The sequence below is a fragment of the Vipera ursinii genome (genome assembly GCF_947247035.1).
Source record: "Vipera ursinii genome assembly, chromosome: 6".
Classification (NCBI taxonomy): Eukaryota; Metazoa; Chordata; class Lepidosauria; order Squamata; family Viperidae; genus Vipera; species Vipera ursinii.
The window spans coordinates 88,148,049-88,173,003 of record NC_139515.1 but is presented as its reverse complement, the minus strand read 5'-3'; the positions used below and the strand labels follow the sequence as shown (position 1 = coordinate 88,173,003).

Genomic DNA, 24,955 nt, shown 5'->3' with positions numbered 1-24,955 from the left:
TGTTCGATTAGGTTTTCATTGGGTTTCCTCACGATGTCTATCCCAGCATGAGACAGGGCCGAAAATGCTGGACTAGGTCTAGGAAGATCTGGATTCAAATCTATCCTCACCCACCGGATGAGAAGTCCCTCTCTCTCCCTAACCCTAACCCCACGGCTCCTGTGAGAAAAGTGAGACACACATATCACAAAATGCAAAATAAATACACTCTAATCCTGTTGTTTATTATATACAAACACTGCACAAAACGTAAGAAGGTGGGTTTTCCTTCAGAGTGGTCCAGCTATGCGTGGAACAGGCGTGTTAACCAGGTGTGAAACAGCGCTCACCTGTACATCTACAGCCTCTGATGTTTAGGTGGTTTCTAACATACACAACTTTATATTTAAGGCAGGGGTGTCCACTTTTGTCAACTTTTAAGACTGGCGGACTTCAACTCCCAGAATTCCCCAGCCAGCATTCTGGGAATTGAAGTCCATCCTGCACAGCTGGCTAAGGAATTCTGGGAGTTGAAATCCATCCTGCACAGCTGGTGAGGGAATTCTGGGAGCTGAAGTCCATCCTGCACAGCTGGCTAAAGAATTCTGGGAGCTGAAATCCATCCTGCACAGCTAGCTAAGGAATTCTGGGAGTTGAAGTCCACCAGCCTTAAAGTTGACAACGTCGGACGGCCATGATTTGCGGCAAGCTCTCCCCCAATTTTTCCCACCCGTCTCCAGAGGAAAGACAAATGTTGATCTTTCAAAGGATAAAAACCTTTCTTTTATTTTTTTGCCAGATGAGAGACTGACTATCATCACGGGGTTCTCTTTTCCGCGTAGAAATAAGACGTCAACAAGTGTTCCGCTTCCATCCCAGTTGCCCCAAGAGGGTGCAAACAAACCAGGCCTCGGTTCAACTTGAACCCGGGGCGGTTCAACTCACATTCACACGAAGCATGTAAAACTAGAGTGTCGGACCCCAGGCAGAGTGCCAGGGACCGATATTTCTGCTGGTGCTAAGAAGGTCTGACCGCCCCACCGAAACAAATTCTACGGACCCCCCTGCAGGGGGGGGCGCAGAAGGAAGGAAGTCAAGACGTCACGTGGGAACTGATCTTCCCAACCTTGTTGCAGAAGAGACCTAGTACAGTTTAAACTAGGCGCTTCTCGGGGCACTGGTGTATCCGGGCAACTGGGGACCAGTGCGAGGGTGGCACAAATGCACAGGTATCGTCGCCCACCTCCGAAGGGGAAGGGGGGGGGAAAGGAATTTTTCGGGATCTGCAAGGCAGGTAGGCATCTTCTTCTGGGCGAGGCGGGCACTGCCCACGCGTCTGTCTGCGAACGGGGGTGGTGGTGGTGGCGCAAGGCAAGACTTGCCACGGGGAAGGTGGCATGGAATCGTTTCTCCCGGGGTCTCTCCTCTTGCTCGATGTCCCTCCCGCTAACCAAAAAGGGGAAGACTTCCGCCGAGCATCCTTGGCTGCTGCCTCCAGGTCTTCAGGGGGAGCTGGCGGCTTCCCACTGGCGGAAAATCTGGAAGACCTTGCGGGATTTGGTCGAGACATTCTGCAGCGGGCAGGAGGAAGAGCGACACGAATGAGAGAGCGGAGCGTGACAGAGGTAAAAGCAAGGCTAGTGGGGAAGGCAGCGGGCTAGAGGCTGGGAGTTCTAGTCCTGCCTTAGGCGTGAAGGGCAATTGGGTGACCTTGAGCCAATCACCAGGAGACGGTGAGTTCTAGTCCTGCCTTAGGCATGAAAGCCGGCTGGGTGGCTTTGGGCCAATCACCAGGAGACGGTGAGTTCTAGTCCTGCCTTAGGCATGAAAGCCGGCTGGGTGGCTTTGGGCCAATTACCAGGAGATGGTGAGTTCTAGTCCCACCTTAGGCTTGAAAGCCAGCTGGGTGGCTTTGGGACAATCACCAGGAGACAGGGAATTCTAGTCCCGCCTTAGGCACGAAAGCCAGCTGAGTGGCTTTGTGCCAATCACCAGGAGATGGTGAGTTCTAGTCCCACCTTAGGCTTGAAAGCCGGCTGGGTGGCTTTGGGCCAATCACCAGGAGACAGGGAATTCTAGTCCCGCCTTAGGCACGAAAGCCAGCTGAGTGGCTTTGTGCCAATCACCAGGAGATAGTGAGTTCTAGTTCCACCAAACACTAGGGGATTGTGAGTTGTAGTTCTGCCTTAGACATGAAAGACGATTGGGTGACTGTGGGCCAATCACAGGAGATGGTGAGTTGTAGTCCCATTTTAGGCATGAAAGATGGGTGAGTGACTTTGGGCCAATCACCAGGAGACAGTGAGTTCTAGTCCCGCCTTAGGAATGAAAGGCAGCTAGGTAACTTTGGGCCAATCACCAGGAGACAATGAGTTCTAGCCCCGCCTTAGGGATGAAATCCGGCTGGGCTATTTTGGGCCAATCACTCGGAGATGGGTGAGTTCCAGTCCCAACTTAAGCAAGGCTCGCTGGAGAATTCTGGGAATGGAAGTCCACATATCTTCAAGGGGCCAAGGTTGAGAAATGCTGAACTAGATGATGCCCAAAGTTCATCCAAATCCTTCTGATCCAACTTTGTGGCTTACATCCGCGGAAGGCAGCACCTAACCAATTCTTGATGTACCTCATAAAGTTGGATTGGAAGGATTTGGATGAACTTTGTCATCCAGCCCGGCGTTTTTCATCTTCGACCTCTTGACGATGTGTGGACATGTCTGAATGTAGTAGTTCAACTGGACTAGGTTGGGGCTACTTGGCAATGTTAGACGGCTTACAATTTTACAATACGGATCTGTAGGAGAAGGAGTGGCAGAAACTGGGGGGAGGAGTTAAAAGCCATGCTGGCTGGGGAATTCTGGGAGTTGAAGTCCACAAGTCTTCAAATGGCCACGTTTGGGCACTCCCGCTGTAGACCAAGTGGTTGACCCCTGGTGGTCCGACTCACCTCGCTCTCCAGATGGGCTGGCTTGTCCGACTTCCTGGAAGCCTGGAGAACTTTCATGACCACCTGCCATCCACGGTCTGCCTTGTCCTCCAAGGAATCTCCTTTGGTTTCAAGCCCCGTCGCCTCCTTCACCTCGTTGACCCACGGGCACCAGTCACGGTGCTGGGCAAGGGGGTCAAAGTAAACCCGGGTCATTGAATCCTGTTAGGGGCGGGGGGGGGGGAGAAAAACAGCCTGAGTTCTCACAACCAAAGTTGGGTAAGGAATTAGCTCATCTTTCTCTAAGCCAGAGGTCTTCAACTGGGCAACTTTCAAGACTTGTGGGCTTCAAGTCCCAGAATTCCTCAGCCAGCCAGCCGGAGTTGAAATCCACAAGACTTAAAATTTGCCAAGCTTGGAGACCCCTGACCTAAGCTAAGCAGGCTCAGATATTCGTCTTATATTTGGGAAGCTCTAATCCAGGGGTGGGGAACCTCGGCTCTTTTATGACTCATGGGCTTCAACTCCCAGAATTCCTGAGCCAACCAGGCTGAGGGGAAAGGGAGAGCCATGCTGCCTCAGGAATTCTGGGAGTTGAAGTCCACGAGTCATAAAAGAGCCAAGGTTGCCTACCCTTGGTCTATTCCAGGGGTAGGCAACCTTGGCTCTTTTATGACTCGTGGACTTCAACTCCCAGAATTCCTGAGCCAACTGGAATTGAAGTCCACGAGTCATAAAAGAGCCAAGGTTGCCTAACAGGTAAAGGTTCCCCCGCACATGCGTGCTAGTCGTTTCCAACTCTAGGGGCCGGTGCTCATCTCCGTTTCAAAGCCGAAGAGCCGGCGCTTGTCCGAGGACGTCTCCATGGTCATGTGGCCGGCATGACTGGACGCCAAAGGCGCACGGAACGCTGTTACCTTCCCACCGGAGTGCTCCCTATTTTTCTACTTGCGTTTTTACATGCTTTAAAACTGCTAGGTTGGCAGAAGCTGGGAGTAACAGACGCTCACACTGCTACGCGGCACTCGGGATTCGACCCGCCAAACTGCCGACCTTCTGATCGACAAGCTCAGCGTCCTAACCCACCAAGCCACCGCGTCCTACCCCTGGTCTATTCCATCAAGGCACCAGAAATGGTTTTTTAGCATGGACCACTAGTTCTTGGGAGGGACCTGACCAAGCTTTTGATCTAAGATGTAGTGAAGAAAAATGGAACAGGAGATGAACGAGAAGGTAGCCTTCCTCAAATTCACATCCGTTCTTCTTTGTATTGGGACTTCAACTTCTAACTGGCTGAGAATTCTGGGGGCTGAAGTCCAAGGCCTTCTGGAGGCATCTGAGGAGAACAGGCTGGCTGGGCTACTGACCAGTTGGGATCCCATTTGGGTGAGCTCTCTCCACCTTGATTGCCAATGAAGACCTCCATCATGCGTCTCGTCCACCTTCTCTTCTGCAGACTTAAGGTTCTGCTTTCACCTTGCTTGACACAGCTTGGAACCATCTTGGTGGATCTCCTCTGAAGGTGCTCCCCCGCTTTGTTGACATCCTCTTTCGACAAAGGTGTCCAGAACTGGACATGGAACGCCAAGTGGGACCCGGCCAAGCGAAACTGGATCCCGTGGATCTCTTGTGCTTTACGTTCCTTCTTGATAATCCCGGAAATAGTATCCCTCTTTTGGGCTGAATCGGCCTACTGGCTCACCTTGGTCACCCTTGTGACCGAGTCCGTCAGGAATCTAGTAGCCCCTGTTTCGATGGGAGGTTTTTTTTGCGATTTTTTTGGTAACCCTTCTTAACTACAAGTAATCCTTGACTTCGGTTTTGTGAACGTCCAAAGTTACAATTGGCCCATGCTGGCAATTCTGGGAGTTGAAGTCCAGGAGCCTTGAAGTGGCCAAGTTTGGAGGTTCCTGTATTAGATCGTTATCCCTTCGAGGTGGGCCAGGCCAGGAAACAGACCTCAAAAGGACCTTTTGCCCCCATCTTATACCAAAGAGAATCAAGGTGAGCTTTTATCTTGAGATTCTTCCTTCTTCTTGGCCAGAGCTGAGATTTCGATTCCAGTCTTTTATTAGCGGCTTTTGTACAGTTGGTCCTCAACTTACAAGCATTTTCTTAGTGACTTACTGAGAAAAGCGACTTACAATGGATCCTCATAGCAATTCTAGGCCGGCCTCAGGCATTGAACGCTGCTTGAGTGACGGTGGGCCAATCAGCAGGAGACGGTGAGTTCTAGTCCCGCCTTAGCCATGAAAGCCAGTTGCGTGAACTTGGGCCAATCAGCAGGAGGAGTTGAGTTCTAGTCCTGCCTTAGCCATGAAAGCCAGCTGCGTGAACTTGGGGCAATCAGCAGGAGGAGGCGAGTTCTAGTCCCGCCTTAGCCAAGAAAGCCAGTTGCGTGAACTTGGGCCAATCAGCAGAAGGTGAGTTCTAGTCCCGCCTTAGCCACGAAAGCCAGCTGCGTGAACTTGGGCCAATCAGCAGAAGGTGAGTTCTAGTCCTGCCTTAGCCACGAAACCCAGCTGCGTGAACTTGGGCCAATCACCGGGAGGTGGTGATTTCTAGTCCCGCCTTAGCCACGAAAGCCAGCTGCGTGAACTTGGGCCAATCAGCAGGAGGTGAGTTCTAGTCCTGCCTTAGCGATGAAAGCCAGCTGCGTGAACTTGGGCCAATCAGCAGGAAGAGGTGAGTTCTAGTTCCGCCTTAGCCACGAAACCCAGCTGCGTGAACTTGGGCCAATCACCGGGAGGTGGTGAGTTCTAGTCCCGCCTTAGCCACGAAAGCCAGCTGAGTGAATTTGCACCAATCCCCCTCTCTCTCTCAGCCCAGCCCACCTCACAGGGTTGTTGTTGTGGGGAGGGGAGGAGGCAGAAGAAAGAGGACTAGACGGCTTTGCCCCCTTGCGTTGTTCATAAAAGTTAACAAGCGAATAAATGGAACGACGAGGCACTCACCGAACTGCTGGAGGAGTACAGGCGTGGCCGCTTGGCTCTGCGGTGAGGGCTGGAGGGCACTTCGGCGCCCAGGCCGCAGACTTCCCCGTGCCCCATGCTGCGGGTTACGGGCCGGCTCCGGGTGGTGGGGCTGGCTGCTTCGGCCTCGGGGCGCTCGCTGCCGCTGTCCCCGCACCGCGTGCGGCCGACGACTGGGAAGGGAGTCTTCTCGTGCTTGCAGGAAAAAAGAAGAAAAGAGACCACAGGGGGGAGAAGTTAGTGGAGATCGCCAGATCCTTGAGTCGGGAAGCACTGATAGTCCTCGACTTACAACGCTTCATTTAGCGACTGTTCAACGTTACAACGGCGTTAAAAAAAAAGAAGACGACTTAGGACCGTTTTTTCACACTTACGACCGTTACGGCGTCCCCATGCTCACGTGATTGACATTCAGACACACGGCAACGGGTTCACATTCATGACGGTCGCAGCGTTCTGGGATCCCATGATCCCCTTTTTGTGACCTTCCGGTAAGCAAAGTCAACCGGGGAAGCCGGCTGCACCTCACAACCGTGTGACTAACTTAACAACTACAGTGATTCGCTTAGCATCCGTGGCAAGGCAGGTCAGAAAATGGGGGCAAAACTCTCATAACTGTCTCGCTCAGCGCTGGAAATGTTGGGCCGAACTGTCGTCGTACGTCGAGGACTACCTGGAGAACAAACCCCAGAAGCAATTTGGCTGTTTGATCCTGACCGGCTCAACGTTGACTCAGCCTTCCGTCCTTCAGAGGTCACTAAAGTGAGGACCCAAATGGTTGGGGGCAAATAGGCTGACTCTGTAATGGCTGTCAAGCATTGTGAAGCGGTATATAAGTCTAAGGGCTATTGGTAAGTGGGAAGGAAGGGAGGGAGAAAGAGAAGGAAGGAAGGAGGGAAGGAAGGAAGGAGGGAAGGAAAAGGGAGGGAGGGAAGGAAGGAAGGAAGGAAGGAAGGAAAGAAGGAAGGAAGGAAAAGGGATGGAAGGAAGGAGGGAGGAAAAGGGAGGGAGGGATGGAAGGAAAGAAGGAAAAGGGAGGGAGGGAAGGAAGGAAGGAAAGAAGGAAGGAAGGAAAAGGGAGGGAAGGAAGGAGGGAGGAAAAGGGAGGGAGGGATGGAAGGAAAGAAGGAAAAGGGAGGGAGGGAGGGAAGGAAGGAAGGAAGGAAGGAAGGAGGGAGGGAAGGAAGGAAGGAAGGAGGGAGGGAGGGAGGGAAGGAAGGAAAGGAAAAGGGAGGGAGGGAGGGAAGGAAGGAAGGAGGGAGGGAGGGAAGGAAGGAAGGAGGGAGGGAGGGAAGGAAGGAAGGAAGGAGGGAGGGAGGGAGGGAGGGAGGGAAGGAAGGAAGGAAGGAGGGAGGGAAGGAAGGAAAGGAAAAGGGAGGGAGGGAAGGAAGGAAGGAGGGAGGGAGGGAGGGAAGGAAGGAAGGAAGGAGGGAGGGAAGGAAGGAAGGAAAAGGGAGGGAGGGAAGGAGGGAAGGGAAGGAAAGGAGGGAGGGAGAGAAGGAAGGAAGGAGGGAGGGAAGGAAGGAAGGAAGGAAGGAAGGAAGGAAGGAAGGAAGGAAGGAAGGAAGGAAAAGGGATGGAAGGAAGGAGGGAGGAAAGGAAAAGGGAGGGAGGGAGGGAGGGAGGAAGGAAAGAAGGAAAGGGGAGGGAGGGAAGGAAGGAAGGAAGGAAAAGGGAGGGAGGGAAGGAAGGAAGGAAGGAAGGAGAGAGGGAGGGAGGAAGGAAAGAAGGAAAAGGGAGGGAGGGAAGGAAGGAGGGAAGGAAGGAAAGGAGGGAGGGAGGGAGAGAAGGAAGGAAGGAAGGAAGGAAAAGAGATGGAAGGAAGGAGGGAGGAAAGGAAAAGGGAGCGAGGGATGGAAGGAAAGAAGGAAAAGGGAGGGAGGGAGGGAAGGAAGGAAGGAGGGAGGGAAGGAAGGAGGGAGGGAAGGAAGGAGGGAGGGAAGGAAGGAAGGAAAAGGGAGGGAGGGAAGGAAGGAGAGAAGGAAGGAGGGAAGGAAGGAAGGAAATATCCCGCTTCACAGTGCTTTACAGCCCCCTCTAAGCGGTTTGCACAGTCAGCATAATTCCCCCCCCCCCAGCAATCCAGGTCCTCATTTTACTGACCTGGGAAGGACGAAAGGCTGAGTCAAGCGGTCGGGATCGAACTGCCAAACTGCTGGCAGAGGGCAGTCAGCCGAAGCGGCCTGCAGTGCTGCCTTCTAGCCACTGCGCCACCCCGGCTCCTTTTGGCCTCGAGACAGGGTTGTATCGCACAGAAGACCCCCCCCCTTCAGACATGGCGGTCAAGACTGGCAGGCTAGTCCTTGCGCCCGGGACCCTTCCCCCCCCCCCGCGTACCTGCTCCGAGCCTGGCGGGACGGTGCCGTCCTGGCTCCGGGTGATCATCCGGCGTGGGGAGGTGGGTCCCAGGGGGACCTTCTCAGCAGCGGGGGCAGCGGTGGGCGGGCTCCCCACCTCTGACTCGGGGGTCTCCATCTGCTGAAAGCCCCACAGCCCCACTCTTCTTAAGCAGCGGCAGCAGCTGATCAAGGGCAGATGGACGGATCCAGATGGGGGGCTAGGAAGAAAGACACCCCCCCAAAAAAAAGAGTAAATCAAGACTGAAGCAAATTTGCTTCACGTAAAGCAGAATTTAAACGTTACGGACGGGTGGTTTTCCCCCACCACTTACAATCCCAGCAGAGCCCCACATTTCTCCGTTACCAAGCAAGACAGCTGCTAAGCGGGTTTCGCCCCGTTTTACGGCCTCTCTGGCCACGGCGGTTAAGCGAGTCACTGCGGCTGTCAAGTTGGCATCACCGCTGTTAAAAAGTGAATCTTCTCTTCCCAGCTGGAGGCGGGTTCGAGTACAGTTAGGGCCGCCGCTGAGCCCGGATTTTCGGTCACAAAGTGAACGATGTGCTTGGCTCAATTTGCGACCTCTCTTTACTCTGGCTGTTAAGTGGATCGCTGCAGTTGTGAAGCGAGTAACACGGCCGTTGAGTGAATCTGGCTTCCCCCACGGACTCTGCTGGTCAGAAGGCCGCCGAGGGGGGGGGGGAATCACGTGACGTGATTCCCCCCCCTCCGGGATGCTGCGACCGTCGTAAATATGAACCAGTTGCCTGGCGTCTGAGTTTTGATCACGTGACCGCGGGGGATGCCGCGATCGTCGTAAATGTGGAAAAAAAAAACAGTCATGTTGCTTTTTTCACCAACATCGTAACTTCGGTCACTAAACGAACAGTTATAAGTCAAGGACTTAACCAGTGGAACCACCTGCCTCCAGAAGCGGTGAACGCTCCAACACTGGAAGTTTTTAAGAAGAGACTGGACAGCCATTTGTCTGAAATGGTATAGGGTTTCCTGCCTGAGCAGGGGGTTGGACTAGATGACCTCCAAGGTCTATTCTATTCTACTCTACTCTACTCTATTCTATTCTATTCTATTGTTTGAAATTGTATAGGGTTTCCTGCCTGAGCAGGGGGTTGGACTAGATGACCTCCAAGGTCTATTCTATTCTATTCTATTCTATTCTATTCTATTCTATTCTATTCTATTCTATTGTTTGAAATTGTATAGGGTTTCCTGCCTGAGCAGGGGGTTGGACTAGATGACCTCCAAGGTCCCTTCCGACTCTATTATTATTATTATTATTATTATTATTATTATTATTATTATTATTATTATTATTATTGTTTTGTTGTTGTTGTTGTTATTATTATTATTATTATTATTATTATTATTATTATTATTATTATTATTTATTATTTAGCGACTGCCTGTAATCAAGCCAAAATTATGGGAACCTTTTGGGAAAAGTGTATTTTTGAGGTTTGTCAGGGTGAAAAACCGTCGCAAGTCACATTTCTCAGTGGTGTTGTGACTTCGGTGACTAAATGAAATTTTTCAAGTCGAGGACTACCTGCACTGCGTTCCAAGAGAGGCCTTTTCCCAAGTCAGGACTGCCCCTGACCTACGTTCATTCTGCCGAGACCTGAAGACTTGGCTCTTTGAGCTCTCTGACCCAGGCTGAGCATTTTAACTAGGTTTTATTTTCAGGGATAATTTAATCTTTTACTTGTCTTTTAACTTTGCATTTTGTATTGTTGTGATTTTAAAAATGCCCTGTAAACCGCCCTGAGTCCTTCGGGAAAGGGCGGTATATAAATCTAATAAAATCTAAAAAAATCTAAAATCTAAGTACAGGCTGCCCTTGCTTTGCACCACCACGACCGAGCCTGGAATTAAAAAGAGTTGTCGCTTGCGTTGTGAGTCACGCGACGGCACCCGATTTTGCAAGCTTCCTTGTGGTGCCATTAAGCGAAGACGGAGGTCGTAAAGCGAATGTTGTCAATATGTGGGTGGTTTTTTTTTTTTTTTTGGGTTAAAATCGGACCTTTCCTGATTCCGTTTTTCCGCTTACCTGCTGGTCCAGCCGCAAAGGGCCAGGATGCAAGCCGTGATGTGGATGTGAAGGAGGTCCGAAGGCCCCTTGGCCGGCGTCTTCTCGCCTTCGCTTTTGCACTTCTCCTCCTCTTCCTCCTTCTGCTCCTCCTCGATCAATTGCAAGAGAAAGCTAATCTTCTCCTCCGTCAAGGCCTGGGAAGCAAGCGCGCGACAGTCAACGACTCAACAGCCCCCTCCCCTCAAGAAACGGCGAGAGAAGAACACAATTTCCAGCACTTTGGGAGTCTGGAGATGGGAAGGCTTGGAAGAAAACCCGAAAAATTGGGGGGGGGGGGTAAAGAACAGGTTTTCCCCCATTTTTCCCCCCAAGCTGTTTAGAAAAAGAAAAGAAAAAACAGGAAAAAACACTCATTCCCCCCCCCCATTTTTCCTGGGTTTCTCCTCCCCCCCGCCAGGCCTTCCCACTTGGGACCCCTGAAAGTGAGCCGAGGGAATTGCTAATAAACCTGCCGTTCCGGGAATGAAACGTTCTGGAGAAATCCAGAATGTTCTCTGGGTCTTTTTTGATCGTGCGGATCCGACGTTCCAAGGAGGGTTTTAGGACATTCTGAGTGGCAAATTGGACGAGGAGACCTGCAGGGACCTTTTCCAACTGGGTCATCCTGTTCATCAGTCATCTTATGATTGCGGGGTGGAACGCTGACCTGTGATTCTTGCTCTAGTAGTTCTTGTACTTTTAATGAGTTTATGAATGGTTTTCTTTGCTCGGATTTTGATGCTTCAGTTACAAACCTGGTTATGTGATAGGCAGCTATTTCAATTTAAGAAATAGAATGGAATGGAATAGAATATGGAAGAATAGAAATAATAATAATAATAATAATAATAATAATAATAATAATAATAATAATAATAATAATAACAATAATAATTAGTAGTAGTAGTAGTAGTAGTAGTTGGAAGGGACCTTGGAGGTCATCTAGTCCAACCCCCTGCTCAGGCAAGAAACCCTATACCAGGGGTAGGCAACCTCAGCTCTTTTATGACTCATGGACCTCAACTCCCAGAATTCCTGAGCCAGCTATGCTGGCTCAGGAATTCTGGGAGTTGAAGTCCATGAGTCATAAAAGAGCCGAGGTTGCCTACCCCTGCCCTATACCATTTCGGACCAATGGCTCTCCAGTCTCTTCTTAAAAACTTCCAGTGTTGGAGCATTCACCACTTCTGGAGGCAGGTTGTTCCACTGGTTAGTTGTTCTAACTGTCAGGAAGTTTCTCCTTAGTTCTGGGTTGCTTCTCTCCTTGGCTAGTTTCCATTCGTTGCTTCTCGTCCTGCTTTCAGGGGCTTTGGAGAATAGCTTGACTCCCTCTTCTTTGGGGCAGCCCCTGAGATACAGGAGCACTGCTATCACGTCACCCCTCGTCCTTCTCTTCATTAAACTAGACATACCCAATTCCAGCAACCGTTCCCTATATGTTTTAGCCTCCAGTCCCCCGATCATCTTGGTTGCTCTTCTCTGTACCCTTTCTAGAGTCTCGACCTCTTTTTTACATCATGGTGACCAAAACTGGATGCCGTATTCCAGGTGTGGCCTTACCAAGGCATTGTAAAGTGGTATTAGTACTTCACTTGATCTTGATTCTATCCCTCTGTTAATGCAACCTAGCACTGTGTTGGCTTTTTTGGCAGCTGCAGCACACGGCTGGCTCATATTTAAGTGATTGTCCACTAGGACTCCGAGATCCCTCTCACAGTTACTACTATTGAGCAAGGTACCACCTATACTATACCTGTGCATTTGATTTTTCCTGCCTAAATGTAGAACCTTACTTTTTTCACCATTGAATTTCATTTTGTTAGATAGTGCCCAGTGTTCGAGTCTGTCCAGATCCTCCTGTATCTTAAGCCTGTCTTCTGGAGTATTGGCTATTCCTGCCAGCTTGGTGTCATCTACAAATTTGATGAGTTCCCCATCTATCCCCTCATCCAAATCATTAATGAAGATATTGAAGAGCACTGGGCCCAGAACAGAGCCCTGGGGCACCCCACTACACACTTCCTTCCATGTAGATGCGGTTCCATTGAGGACCACACGCCGAGTACGGCCTGTCAGCCAGCTACGAATCCATCTGGTGGTGATGCTGTCTAACCCACATTTTTCTATCTTATCAAGTAGTAGGTTGTGATCTACTTTATCAAATGCCTTACTGAAGTCCAAGTAAATTATATCTTCTTAAAAATCTCCAGTGATGGAGTGCCCAGGATTTCTGGTGGCAAGCTGTTCCACTGGTCAATTGTCAAGAAGTTTCTCCTTAATTCCAGGTTGCTTCTCTCCTTGATCAGTTTCCAACCACTGTTTCTCGTCCTTCCCTCTGGTGCTTTGCTGAATAACGTGACCCCCTTTTTTTTGTAGCAGCCCCTCAAATACTGGAACGCTGCTATCATGTCCCCCCCCTAGTCCTTCTTTTCTTTAGACTAGCCAAACTCAAGTCCTGCAGCCGTTCTTCGTACGTTTTACCTCCTTGGAACATCAGATCACCATGATCCAAAAACGGACAGAACATTCTGGATTCCTCCAGGTGGTTTCCTTCGGCCCGGTTCCCAAGTGCCCAAAGTACGGCCACGTGACTCCGCAGGGGAGGAAGGGACAGGGACTCTCGGAACCTGGAGAGCTGTCGGGACTTTGAACGGTCACTAAGCAAGCCGAGGGCCACCCGTACGCTCTCTCTGGAGGCTGTGGCCAGTTTATTGTCCCCAAATGGGACAGGCTTTGAGTGGGAGGCTGGAGACCCCCTTCCCCTCACCCCACCTTGGCAGGGTGACCGAGGGCTTACCACGTTTTTGAGACTTTCCAGCTTCAGGGAAGGCAGCTGAAGTTGCAGCAGACACAGATTCTGGAAGCGTTCCAGGAAGTCGTCAAAAAGAGCCCGGGGCTCCTTCACCAGCAGCACCAAAAAACGATCTAGTTCCCCCCCCCCAAAAAAAGAGAAGCAGTCTGCAGGCGAGTCCTCAACTTACGACCGCCAAGGAGCCCACAATTGAAGGGAGAAATTCGTTAAAGTCAGTTTTCACCCCAGTTTTAACCAGTTTTCTGGCCACCGTGTTACATTGGTACGAATCGTCGTGGGGTCGTGGACGGTCGCGTAGAGCTAAAATTTCATCAGGCTGTCTTTTAAGCCTCTCCCGCCCCCCCCCCGGGGGTGGGAGAATCGGCCAGCCTCCACATCTGGAAGACCCACGTGTCCAGCTGTGAGCTGTTCCTTTCTCCTTCCTTACCTGGGCAAGGGCTGTCGGGCCAAAAGCAGAACTTTTCGTGAGCTCCCACCAAAGACTTCTGCAGCTCCAGACACCTCTCCTTGTCTAGGAAGCAAACAGGCCTGGTGAACAGCAGGCCACCAACCACCACCGCCACCACCCTCTGATCAGCACAAGGCAGGACACTTTTATTAAAGTTCTCCCCTCGCCAGGCCACAGGATCGCCTGGGAGGGGAATTAAAAGAGCAAATATTTCTAACTCAGGCTTGGATTGTGGGGTCCTCTTTGAGATGGTCAGGAGAGGAGGAGGAGGAAGAGAAGGAGGGGGAGGAGGAGGATGATGATGACGACGACGGCTGTAAGGTCCTTAACGCTCTTGAGTTTGTGGTTTTCTTGGAGGCGTTTCATTACCAAGCTAGGTAACCTCATCAGTGCTAGAAGGAGTGGGCAGGAGGAGGAGGGTTGTAAGGTCCGTAATGCTCTGAACGTGGTGGTTTTCTCGGAGACGTCCCATGACCCAAGTAGGTAATATCATCGGTGCGAGAAAGGAGGGGTAGGGGTGGGATTGCTCTCTCACTGATGTGGTTGCTTAGCTGAGTCATGAAATGTCTGCAAGAAAACAACCAGCCTCCGAGAATGGAATGGAGTGGAACGGAATAGAATTAATGGAATGGGAATAGAATAGAATAGAATAGAATAGAATAGAATAGAATAGAATAGAATAGAATAGAATAGAATAGAATAGAATAGAAAATATGGAATGGAATAGAATAGAATTTGGAATAGAATAGAATAGAATAGAATAGAATAGAATAGAATAGAATAGAATAGAATAGAATAGAATAGAATGGAATGGAATGGAATGGAATGGAATGGAATGGAACGGAATAGAATAGAATATAGAATAATAAAATACAGAATAGAAATAGAAATAGAAATAGAGTGGAGTGGAGTGGAATGGAATAGAATAGAATAGAACAGAACAGAATAGAATAAAATAGATGGAATGGAATGGAATAGGAGTAGAGTAGAATGGGAACATGGAGGTCTTCTAGTCCAACCCCTTGCTTAAGCAGGAAAACCTATACTCTTTCAGACAAATGGCTGTCCAGTCCCTTCTTAAAAACTTCCAGTGTTGGAGCATTCACCGCTTCTGGAGGCAGGTGGTTCTACTGGTTAATTGTTCTGTCAGAAAATTTCTTAGTTCCAGGTTGCTTCTCTCCTTGATGAGTTTCCATGATCCATTGCTTCTTCTCCTGCCTTCGGGTGCTTTGGAGAATGGCTTGACTCCCTCTTCTTTGGGGCAGCCCCTCAAATATTGGAACACTGCTATCATGTCCCCCCTCGTTTTTCCCAACCTCCTGGTGATGGGCCCAAAGTCACCCAGCCGGCTTTCATGCCCAAGGCAGGACTAGAACTCACCGTCTCCTGGTTTCTACGCCAGCACCTTCACCAGCAGCCCAACCAGCTTTCTAACCAACCAACCAACCAACCAATAAATCCTCTTTCCATTTGAACTTCCAGATGTGAAAAGAGACCGAATCCCCCCAAAGGACCTTACACTTGCTGAAGTCGGAAGACAGATGCAGACTGGCACAGAGGTAAGCTTGGCAGCTGGAGCACTGCAGCATATCGTACTCCACGTTGGTCCATCCGTACTTGGCACAGATCAGCGGGGAGAGCTCATGGGGCTTGCCTGCCCATTTGAGGGAGTGCTTGTGTTAAGGAAAGCGACTCAAGATTTTGAGGGGATGTAAGAAAGTCTGGCAACCTCGGCTCTTTTAGGCCTCGTGGTCTTCAACTCCCAGAATTCCTGAGCCAGCTTGGCTGGCTCAGGAATTCTGGGAGTTGAAGTCCACGAGGCCTAAAAGAGCCGAGGTTGCCTACCCCTGGCCTAGCATGAATGAAAGGTGCTTTTTCAGGAGGCAATTGGAGTTTTTGATTTTGTTTCTTTGAAGATGTTTTGTTTCTCATCCCGGAAGCTTCCTTCAGCTCTGACTGCATGGTGGGAAATATATATATATATTCCTTGCAGACAATGATTTTAGAATCATTGGGGCCACTTGGAGGTTTGTCTGTGTCCTCAGGGTCACCTGAGTGGTGCAAATGGGTGTCCCAGCCCTTTCCACAGTTCCAAGAAGGCTCCACGCCCATTTGCACCACTCAGGTGACCCTGAGGACACAGATAAACCTCAACAACTACTCTAAAAGAAGGCAAATGACCAGCTGTCTGCAAGGAGTATGTTGTTGTTGTTGTTAGCTGCGAAGTCGTGTCCGACCCATCGCGACCCTATGGACCACGTTCCTCCAGGCCTTCCTGTCCTCTACCATCTTCTGGAGTCCATTTAAGCTCAGGCCTCCAGCTTCAGGGACTCCATCCAGCCACCTCCTTCTCTGTCGTCCCCTTCTTCTCTTGCCCTCGATCTTTCCCAGCATGTGGCTCTTCTCCAGTGAGTCCTTTCTTCTCATGAGGTGGCCAAAGTATCTGAGTTTTAGCTTCCGGATCTGGCCTTCTAAAGAGCAGTCAGGGTTGATCTCCTCTAGGACTGACCGGTCCGAGGGACTCGCAGGAGTCTTCTCCAGCACCAGAGTTCAAAGGCCTCCATTCTTTGGCGCTCAGCCTTTCTTATGGTCCAGCTTTCACTGCCATACATTGCAACTGGGAAGACCATAGCCTTGACTATACGCACTTTTGTTGGCAGGGTGACGTCTCTGCTTTTTAGTGTGCTGTCTAGATTTGCCATGGCTTTCCTCCCCAGGAGCAAGCGTATAAATCCTTCCATTTCCCCACCATCCAGAGCTGGAGAAGCTTCTTGGATGAGAAGTGAAACATCTTCAAAGGAAACAAAAAGAAGCCCAGTTGACAATCATGATCTGGATGATGGAGAATCTCCACAGACATTAAGCTAGCATGAAATTTCATCCAATTCTCACTGCTAGCGACGGAAGCTCTCAATATCTGGACAGCTCTTAGCCAAGAGGGGAATAATTGTAGGCTTCACCTGTTGAGACACCTCCCACTTTAAATACAGGTGGTCCTCGACTTAGAACAATCCATTTAGTGGCCGAAGTTACACCGGTGCTGACAAAAAGTGACCGATGAACGTTTTTTATACTTACGACCGTTGCAGCATCCCCAGGGCCACATGATCAAAATTCAGACACTTGGCAACTGACTCGTAATTATGACGGTTGCAGCGTCCCGGGGTCACGTGATCTCCTTTTGCGACCTTCTGATGAGCAAAGTCAATGGGGGAAGCCAGATTCACTTAACGACCGTGTGACCAACTTAACAACTGCAGTGTTCATTTAACAGCTGTGGCCAGAGAGGTCTTTACAACGGGGCAAAAACTCATTTAACTGTCTCACTTTGCAACAGAAATTTGTCGCTCAGTTGAGGCCCTAAGTCGAGGATTACCTACATATTTTGCTTCCTCAAGGCACTCCGACGCAAGATTAAGCCTTAGAACCGAGACTCAAAGGATATGGTGAATGTTTCCACTCTGCTGAAGAAAGCGTCTTTACTAGTGGCTTCAAAATGCAGCTCATTGGTCTGGGGAGAGCCATTGGCCACTTCACCGAGGACAGAAGGATCCCTTCTGAAATGCAAGCGAGAGGCTTCAAAGATTTAAATTCACAACAGGGCTGTTCCCTGACACCACTGGATGACCTCGCCAGGGCCCGCTGCCTTGGAAGAGTGAGGAAAATTCTCAGGGACGACTCACACCCTGGACGGTACCTCTTTACTCTCCTACCATCGGGCAGGAGATACAGGAGTATAGCCAGCCGCACCAACAGGCTGAAAAACGCCTTTAATCCGTGGGCTGTTAGGCTTTTGAACGAGAAATAACTTGTGTGAATTTTATGCAGAATTCACTTGGGAGGCCGGTGTGTGGTGTAGTTGGTTCACATGGTGTAGTAAGATGGAGGGCTTGTTGTCACTGTGTGTTGGGGGGTGGGAGCACAAAGGGAGGCTCAGCTAATCTCAATGTATACATAGTTGTACTTTGACAATAAAGATTCATTCAGGTTTTTTTTGAGCCCCCCCCCCGCATAAAAGTGTATAAAACTAATATGCAGTAGAGACATACAGCGACAGAATTTTTGAATTGGCTTGGACCTTTGAGGCCATTCAGTCTGACCCCCTGCACAGGGCACAATCTGAATGGAAACTTCCCAAATGAAAGGCTGCTCAGTCCTCGTTCTTAGGCTTTCATGCCTGAAGGAGGACTAGAACTCACAGTTGCCCAGCCGGCTTTTTTGCTTAAGGAGGGACTGGAACTCACTGTCTCCTGGTGATTGGCCCAAAGTCACCCAGCCGGCTTTCATGCCTAAGGCGGGACTAGAACTCACCGTCTCCTGGTGATTGGCCCAAAGTCACCCAGCCGGCTTTCATGCCTAAGGCGGGACTAGAACTTACCGTCTCCTGGTGATTGGCCCAAAGTCACCCAGCCGGCTTTCATGCCTAAGGCGGGACTAGAACTCACCGTCTCCTGGTGATTGGCCCAAAGTCACCCAGCCGGCATTCATGCCTAAGGCGGGACTAGAACTCACTGTCTCCTGGTGATTGGCCCAAAGTCACCCAATTGGCTTCCATGCCTAAGGCGGGACTAGAACTCACCGTCTCCTGGTGATTGGCCCAAAGTCACCCAGCCAGCTTTCACGCCTAAGGTGGGACTAGAACTCCCCATCTCCTTGTGACTGGCCAAAGTCACTCAACTGGCTTTCATGCCTAAGGTGGGACTAGAACTCCCTCTCCCCTGGTAACTGGCCCAAAGTCACCCAGCCGGCTTTCATGCCTAAGGCGGAACTAGAACTCACCGTCTCCTGGTAACTGGCCCAAAGTCACCCAGCCGGCTTTCATGCCTAAGGCGGAACTAGAACTCACCGTCTCCTGGTGATTGGCCCAAAGTCACCCAGCCGGCTTTCATGCCTAAGGCGGAACTAGAACTCACCGTCTCCTGGTGATTGGCCCAAAGTCACCCAGCCGGCTTTCATGCCTAAGGCAGAACTAGAACTCACCATCTCCTGGTGATTGGCCCAAAGTCAGCCAGCCGGCTTTCATGCCTAAGGCAGAACTAGAACTCACCGTCTCCTGGTGATTGGCCCAAAGTCACCCAGCCGGCTTTCATGCCTAAGGCGGAACTAGAACTCACCGTCTCCTGGTGATTGGCCCAAAGTCACCCAGCCGGCTTTCATGCCTAAGGCGGAATTAGAACTCACCGTCTCCTGGTGATTGGCCCAAAGTCACCCAGCCGGCTTTCATGCCTAAGGCGGAACTAGAATTCTCCATCTCCTGGTGATGGGCCCAAAGTCACCCAATTGGCTTCCATGCCTAAGGCTGGACTAGAACTCACTGTCTCCTGGTGATGGGCCCAAAGTCACCCAGCCGGCTTTAGTGCCTAAGGCGGGACTAGAACTCCCCGTCTCCTGGTTCTCGCCCAGCACCTTCTCCACTAGACCAAACCGTCCCTCTAACAGTTAAAGCGCCACGCATGAAAACAATGCTCCACGGCGTCCCCATAAACCACAACCCCTTCCCCTGACACAACGGGGCCAGAGCCGGCCTCCCCCGGGACCCAACCGCCGCCCTTTCCTCCACCGGGGACCAGCAACGCCCGCGATGCCGGCTGGAGACGGGCGGGCTCCGTCCCTCCGCGCTCACCTGTCCGGCCCGGCCTCCTCCGGGGCGATCCCTTCGTCGATCAGCTCCCGCACTTTCTGCGGCGTGATGGCCGGGGACTTCGGCTTGGTCGCCAGGGCGCCGCTCTCGTTCTCCGGGGCAACGGCGACCGCCGCCATCTTGGTCCGACCGTGAAAATCTTCCCTCCCTGAACGAAAGACCCGAACCGGAAGTTCCGGGGGAAGTTCGTTCCGGCCTGCCTCAACTGCTTGCTCCGGCCCTCTGCATGGGGCTGGAAATGTTGGGCGGGGGGGGGCATAGACTGGGAAAAAGCCCCCTCCCCAAATTTAGTTGATCCCACCGACGCACCGGATTGTACATGGCAACCTTTTTCAGCCCTGCCAATGAATTTCTGGGATGGAACGTTTTAATTTTACCTGGGGAGTTTCTGAGACTGACCCTTTAATTTACCGGCTTAATTTTATAGAATAGAATAGTGAATTCAAAAAGAAGTCAAGAGACAAGGCAGGCTATTTTGGTGGAGGTAATGAATGAATGAACCTTTATTGTCAAAGTACAACCATGTACACATTGAGATTAGCTGAGCCTCCCACCCTCCCCAACTCACAGTGACAACAAACACTCCATCTTATTACACCAGGGGTCTTCAAACTTGGCCCTTTTATGACTTGTGGACTTCAACTCCCAGAATTCCTCAGCCAGCATGGCTGGCTGAGGAATTCTGGGAGTTGAAGCCCACAAGTCATCAAAGGGCCAAGTTTGAAGACCTCTGTATTACACCATGCGAAGCTTCTGTTTAATACACCTGGAGGGAAGGTTCCTGGATGAGAACAGGAAGCTGGGGGAACTTGGGCCTTTTTCCAGTGCCGTTGTTCACTTTGAACGGTCAGTAAATGAATAGTTGTAAGTCGAGGATTATCGGTCACAGCACAAAGAACCGGTGGTGGGAGACTCAATTTTTTATTGAGATCTTAGAGAGGCTATTTATTACGAGATGGTTTTTTTTAAATCTTTATTTTTCTGTTTTAATCTATTTCATGTCCGCCTTCCCAACCTGTTGCTTTTTGCCAGGGTTGGTAACTGCAATTCCCATCATCCCCAACCACCAGAAGATAGGACAAGGCTGCAAAAATCTGAAAACGCAACACATGGCCCCCATCACTTCAGGACCTGTGCCCGATTCCCCCAGCCCCACCGCGAGTCTATTGAAAACTGCCCTTGGCGGCTGTCGCCTCGCGGAACTACGACCCCCAGCAGCCCTTGCGAATACGTCGCGCGCACGCGCAAGAGAGAGAGAGAGAGAGAGAGAGAGAGAGAGAGAGAGAGAGAGAGAGAGAGAGAGAGAGCTAAGCCTTTCTGGCCTCGATTGCTTCTGCCTGCCCTGCGTGACGACGCAGGCTGCGAGAAGCGAAGGGGGGGGAGGATTGGCGGGCCGCGTCTCCCTGCCGGTCACGTGGTGCCGCCGGCTGGTCAACGCGACCGCTCTCTATGGTAATCCGCCCTCTCCGTTTCGCCTCGCAACAAGCGCGCCGCCTATTGGCCGGCGCGGAGCAAGGGCGAGGCTGATTGGCCCGCGGAGGGGGGAACGCCGCTCTACGGGCCGCAGCCGCCGCCTTGTCGCGCTCTCTCGAGGCGGCTGAGGTGGGCTCCGCCGGTCGGCCGTTGCGGGACGCGGGGCCAGGCCCGGCCCGGCGAGCAACATGTCTGCGGCCGACGGAGAGGCCTGGGACGGCAACGGGCAGCGCGGAGGGGGCAGCGGCGACGGGCCGGCCACCCAAGCCCCGCCCGGGGGGCTCCTCAACCGCTTCGTCCGCCTCCCACCCGGCCCCGGACGCGGCGGTGAGTGAGAGGGAGGCCTCACCCTCGCTCCCTTTGCCTCTCGGCTTGCTAGGCCTCGCCACGACACCCCTGCGAGGTAGGCCCGGCCCAGGAGCGCCTCCCTTCCCGGGGAAGGCCCTTCGCTGAGTAGCCGGCCCTCCCTCCTCCAGCAGGCCCCGGGAAGGCTGCTCCTGCCCCCCCGGAGGAGGAAAAGTGGGCGGGGAGTGGAGCTCCCTTGCTCCAGGGCACTTTATCTGGGAAGGAGGGAGCGGGTGAGCCGCTTTAAAGCTGCGGGGCAGAGTTGGGGCTGCGGGTCCTGGCTGGGCTGATTGCTCTGAGAAAGGCGAGGGGGGGAGAGATGGTCAGTCCTCGTTAGGGTTAGTGCCTGGATAGGGGACCACCAGGAAATCCCAGAGTGGGGTCCTTGGTGCTCTCTGAGCCGGGTGGTTTCCTTGCAGACGTTTCCTGGCCCAGCTAGGGAACATTCATCAGTGCTAGAAGGGAGGGGGGATTTGTGGAAGGAAGGAAGGAAAGGGAGGGAGGGTGGAAGGAAGGAGAGAAGGAGAAGAACTGTGGGGTCCTTGATGCTCTGGGAGCAGGGTGGTTTTCCTGCAGACATTTCATGACCCAACTAGGGAACATTATCAGGGCTAGAAGGAGAAGGAAGGAGGGAGGGAAGGAAAGAAGGGGAAGGGAAGGGAAGGGAAGGGAAGGGAAAGAACTGTGGGGTCCCTGGTGCTCTCTGAGCTGGGTGGTTTTCCTGCAGACATTTCATGACCAAACTAGGGAACATCATCAGGGCTAGAAGGAGAAGGAAGGAGGGAGGGAGGGAGGGAGGGAGGGAGGATGGTGGGGTCGCTGGTGCTCTCTAAGCTGGGTGGTTTCCTTGCAGACGTTTCATGAGCCAACTGGGTAACATCATCAGTGCTAGAAAGAAGTTAGCTTTGCGAAGAAGAGAGGATGACATTTGGGTCTTTCATGCCGTCTGAACTTGGCAGCTTTCTTGCAGACATTTCATGACTCAACTAGGTAGCATCATCAGTACTAGGCGGGGTTGGGGTTGGCTCCCTGTTTCTACCCCAGTCCAAGGCGTTACCAACTCAGAATAACAGCAAACAATCAAGGAACTTCCTAATTGAGAAACCTCCAAGACCACTCCTACCAACACTGAGAGGGCAAGCCCCTTGTACATAAACAGAAAGTAACCCCCACTCCCTTCTAACACTGGTGATATTACTTACTTGGGTCATGAAACATCTGCAAGGAAACCACCCAGCTCAGAGAGCACCAAGGACCTCACCATCTTCCTCTTTTTCCTCCTTCTTTGCCTTCATTCCTTCTCCTTTCTCTTCCCTTTCTCTTTCTCTTTCTCCTTCTCTTCTCTACAACGTTGACTCCCTGATAATGTCACCTAGCTGGGTCATGAAATGTCTGCAAGGAAACAACCAAGCTCAGAGAGCACCAAGGAACCCACAGTCCCTTCCTTCCTTCCTTCCTTCCTTCCTTCCTTCCTTCCTTCCTTCCTTCCTTCTCCTTTCCACTCCTTCCTAGTCCTGATGATGTTACCTAGTTGGGTCATGAAACGTCCTCCTCCTTCACCTTCATTCCTTCTCCTCCTTTCTCTTCCCTTTCTCCTTCTCCTCTACAACATCCACTCCCTGATCATGTCACCTAGTCGGGTCATAAAACGTCTGCAAGAAATCAGCCCAGCTCACAAACCAACCAAGGATTCCACACGTTAACCCTTCTAAGTGTAGATAGAGATAGACATCGAAAGCAGAGCTGGAAGTGGGGGATGGATCTCTGCTTTCCTATTTTTAGCAGGGAAACTCTGTGGCAGTCATTGAGAGCTGACCTCAACTTGAGGAAGGTTGTGCTTTTTTGCAACTTCAGGGATTTACTAACCACGGGAAAATAGTAGGAAGTTATACTGTTCTTTTTCAGCAGTTTTGGTCAGTTCTGGCTATCAGGAATTTTGAAAACGGCAGCACTAAAATATTATGGGCTCCCCGTTTCTAAACCGGTGCCTTTAACCACGGCACCAAACTGATTTTCTTTCCGTGCATCTTTCCTACTGCTGGACAAGCCGAGCTTCTTGTAAGGTTAGATTTTTGCACATACGCAGTCCACGCGAACCGTATAGTCTTGCCCCCAAGCAAATGCTGTTTGTTTCTGCGTGTGTTTGCTTTACTCTATAACATCCTGCTTTCCTGGGTCAAAAAATACGCTTTTTTTTTTTTTTGGCTTAGAGCTAAGGGTACCGTTACAATCCGGTGCAGGAAAGAAAAAGAAATTGGGGGAAAAAAACAAGTGGCAACCGAGAGAGACGTATAAAGTCTTTGGATTTAATGAAATTGGCAGTTTTCAGGCAATCTCTGAAGTGTTGCAGGGGTAACGCTAAACCAGGTTTCTTAGAAGTAGAAAGCTGAAAATGGGGACGCGGCCATATTGAAGATTTTCTTCATTATCTTCAGTTTTATGACGGTGGCTGAATGCAGAGTATCCCAGGGGTCTTCAAACTTGGCCCTTTGATGACTGGTGGACTTCAACTCCCAGAATTCCTCAGCCAGCGTGCAGTCCCTGTCCTCCTGTATTCAAAATTCCCACGCTTGGCGAACCGACTCATATTCATGACTGTTGCAGTGTCCCAGGGTCAAGGTTGTAAAACGGGGCAAAAATTCACTTAACAGTTGTGGTGTGAGGACTAACTGTTTTTTGGTGTTTTTTTTGCAATTTTTCTGCTAAATGATCGATTTTGGCAAGTCGAAACATTTTGATGCTGCCTGGGGAAGCGTGGAAGTTGAAGTCACCCCCTTCTTTTAAGTTGCCGAGGCTAAAAATAAATAAATCCTGTTCTCAGAAACTCTGTGCTATTCTTAACGGAGATTTTTTTTTTACATTTTGTGGTCTTTTGAGCTGAATCTGAACTCCTGTCCTTAGGATGGTCCGTATTTTGCAGCTCCCATCCTTGCTTGTTTAGCTTGTCACCGAGTATCTAAAGATTTCCATTGTAAACTCTGCTGTGTAAGACGGTTTGCGGCTTTTCTCCTTTTTTTATTTGATTTTTATCCCACCTATATTATGGTTGATAAATCCGGCAGCTGTGTTTTTATTCAGTCAATCCACTTCTTGGGTGCCAAATCCGTTGGGGATTTGCAAATTAGAAACATTAATCTTTTTTAAAAAAAATGCCATGAAGTGAAGCAAAGTGAAGCCTAAAAGAGGGCTTGGATTTCTTTTATTATATTTTGTCTAGATTGTGCATCTAAAACATCTTAACGCATCCATTCGTATTTTGTCTTTAAACATTTTTTTTTATTCCAGTTGCTTGTTTCACTTCAAACATTTTCTGTTTTTAACTGCTGGCGAAAGAATTGCGTGGTAAATCCATAAATGAGAGGCAATGGGTGTAGCTGGATGATTTGTTTGTTTATTCACTTCCCACCATTATTATTTTTATAAATATTTTTTATTCATTTTTATTTTAATTCCATTTATATCCTGCCCTTCTCCGAAGACTCAGGGCGTCTTACAAGCTTAGCAGTAGCCTTCATTCTATGTATATGCCTGCTTATTGAACGTATCCAACAAACCTTATTTTCCCCACCACAACAACCCTGTGAGGTGGGTTGGGCTGACAGGGACTGGCCCAAGGCCACCCAGCCAGCTTTCATACCTAAGGCAGGACTAGAACTCACCATCTCCTGGTGATTGGCCCAAAGCCACCCCGCCGGCTTTCTTGCCTGAAGCGGGACTAGAACTCACCACCTCCTGGTGATTGGCCCAAACTCACCCAGGGGGCTTTCATGCCTAAGGCGGGACTAGAACTCGCCATCTCCTGGTGATTGGCCCAAAGTCACCCAGGGGGGTTTCCTGGCTAAGGCGGGACTAGAACTCACTGTCTCCTGGTTCCTAGGCCAGCACCTTAACCACTAGATCAAACTGGCTCTCGTACAGGTGGTCGTCAACTTACGA

At 50.7% G+C, this 24,955-nt stretch overlaps 2 protein-coding genes across 3 annotated transcripts in view; one reads left to right on the top strand and one right to left on the bottom strand.

Moving 5' to 3' along the window:
* Positions 1-203: 203 nt before the first annotated feature.
* Positions 204-19,320, bottom strand: ZC3HC1 (zinc finger C3HC-type containing 1; the record flags this gene model as incomplete). The annotated part of the gene is made up of 10 exons (XM_083366123.1): positions 204-1,550; positions 2,924-3,124; positions 5,857-6,069; positions 8,212-8,431; positions 10,280-10,455; positions 13,098-13,225; positions 13,540-13,623; positions 15,080-15,231; positions 17,007-17,117; positions 19,184-19,320. 10 exons carry the CDS (start codon positions 19,318-19,320, stop codon positions 1,482-1,484), a joined length of 1,491 nt encoding a protein of 496 aa, XP_083222249.1. The 3' UTR covers positions 204-1,481.
* Positions 19,321-20,752: 1,432 nt separating this feature from the next.
* KLHDC10 (kelch domain containing 10) overlaps positions 20,753-24,955 on the top strand; it is a 331,421-nt gene continuing 327,218 nt past the window's right edge. For both annotated transcript variants that reach the window (XR_014492906.1, XM_083366137.1), the window contains exon 1: positions 20,753-21,001. Coding sequence is in view for 1 of the 2 variants with exons in the window: in XM_083366137.1 (XP_083222263.1) it covers positions 20,863-21,001 (139 nt within the window). In the remaining variant the exon portion in view is untranslated. The remainder of the gene's footprint in view (positions 21,002-24,955) is intronic.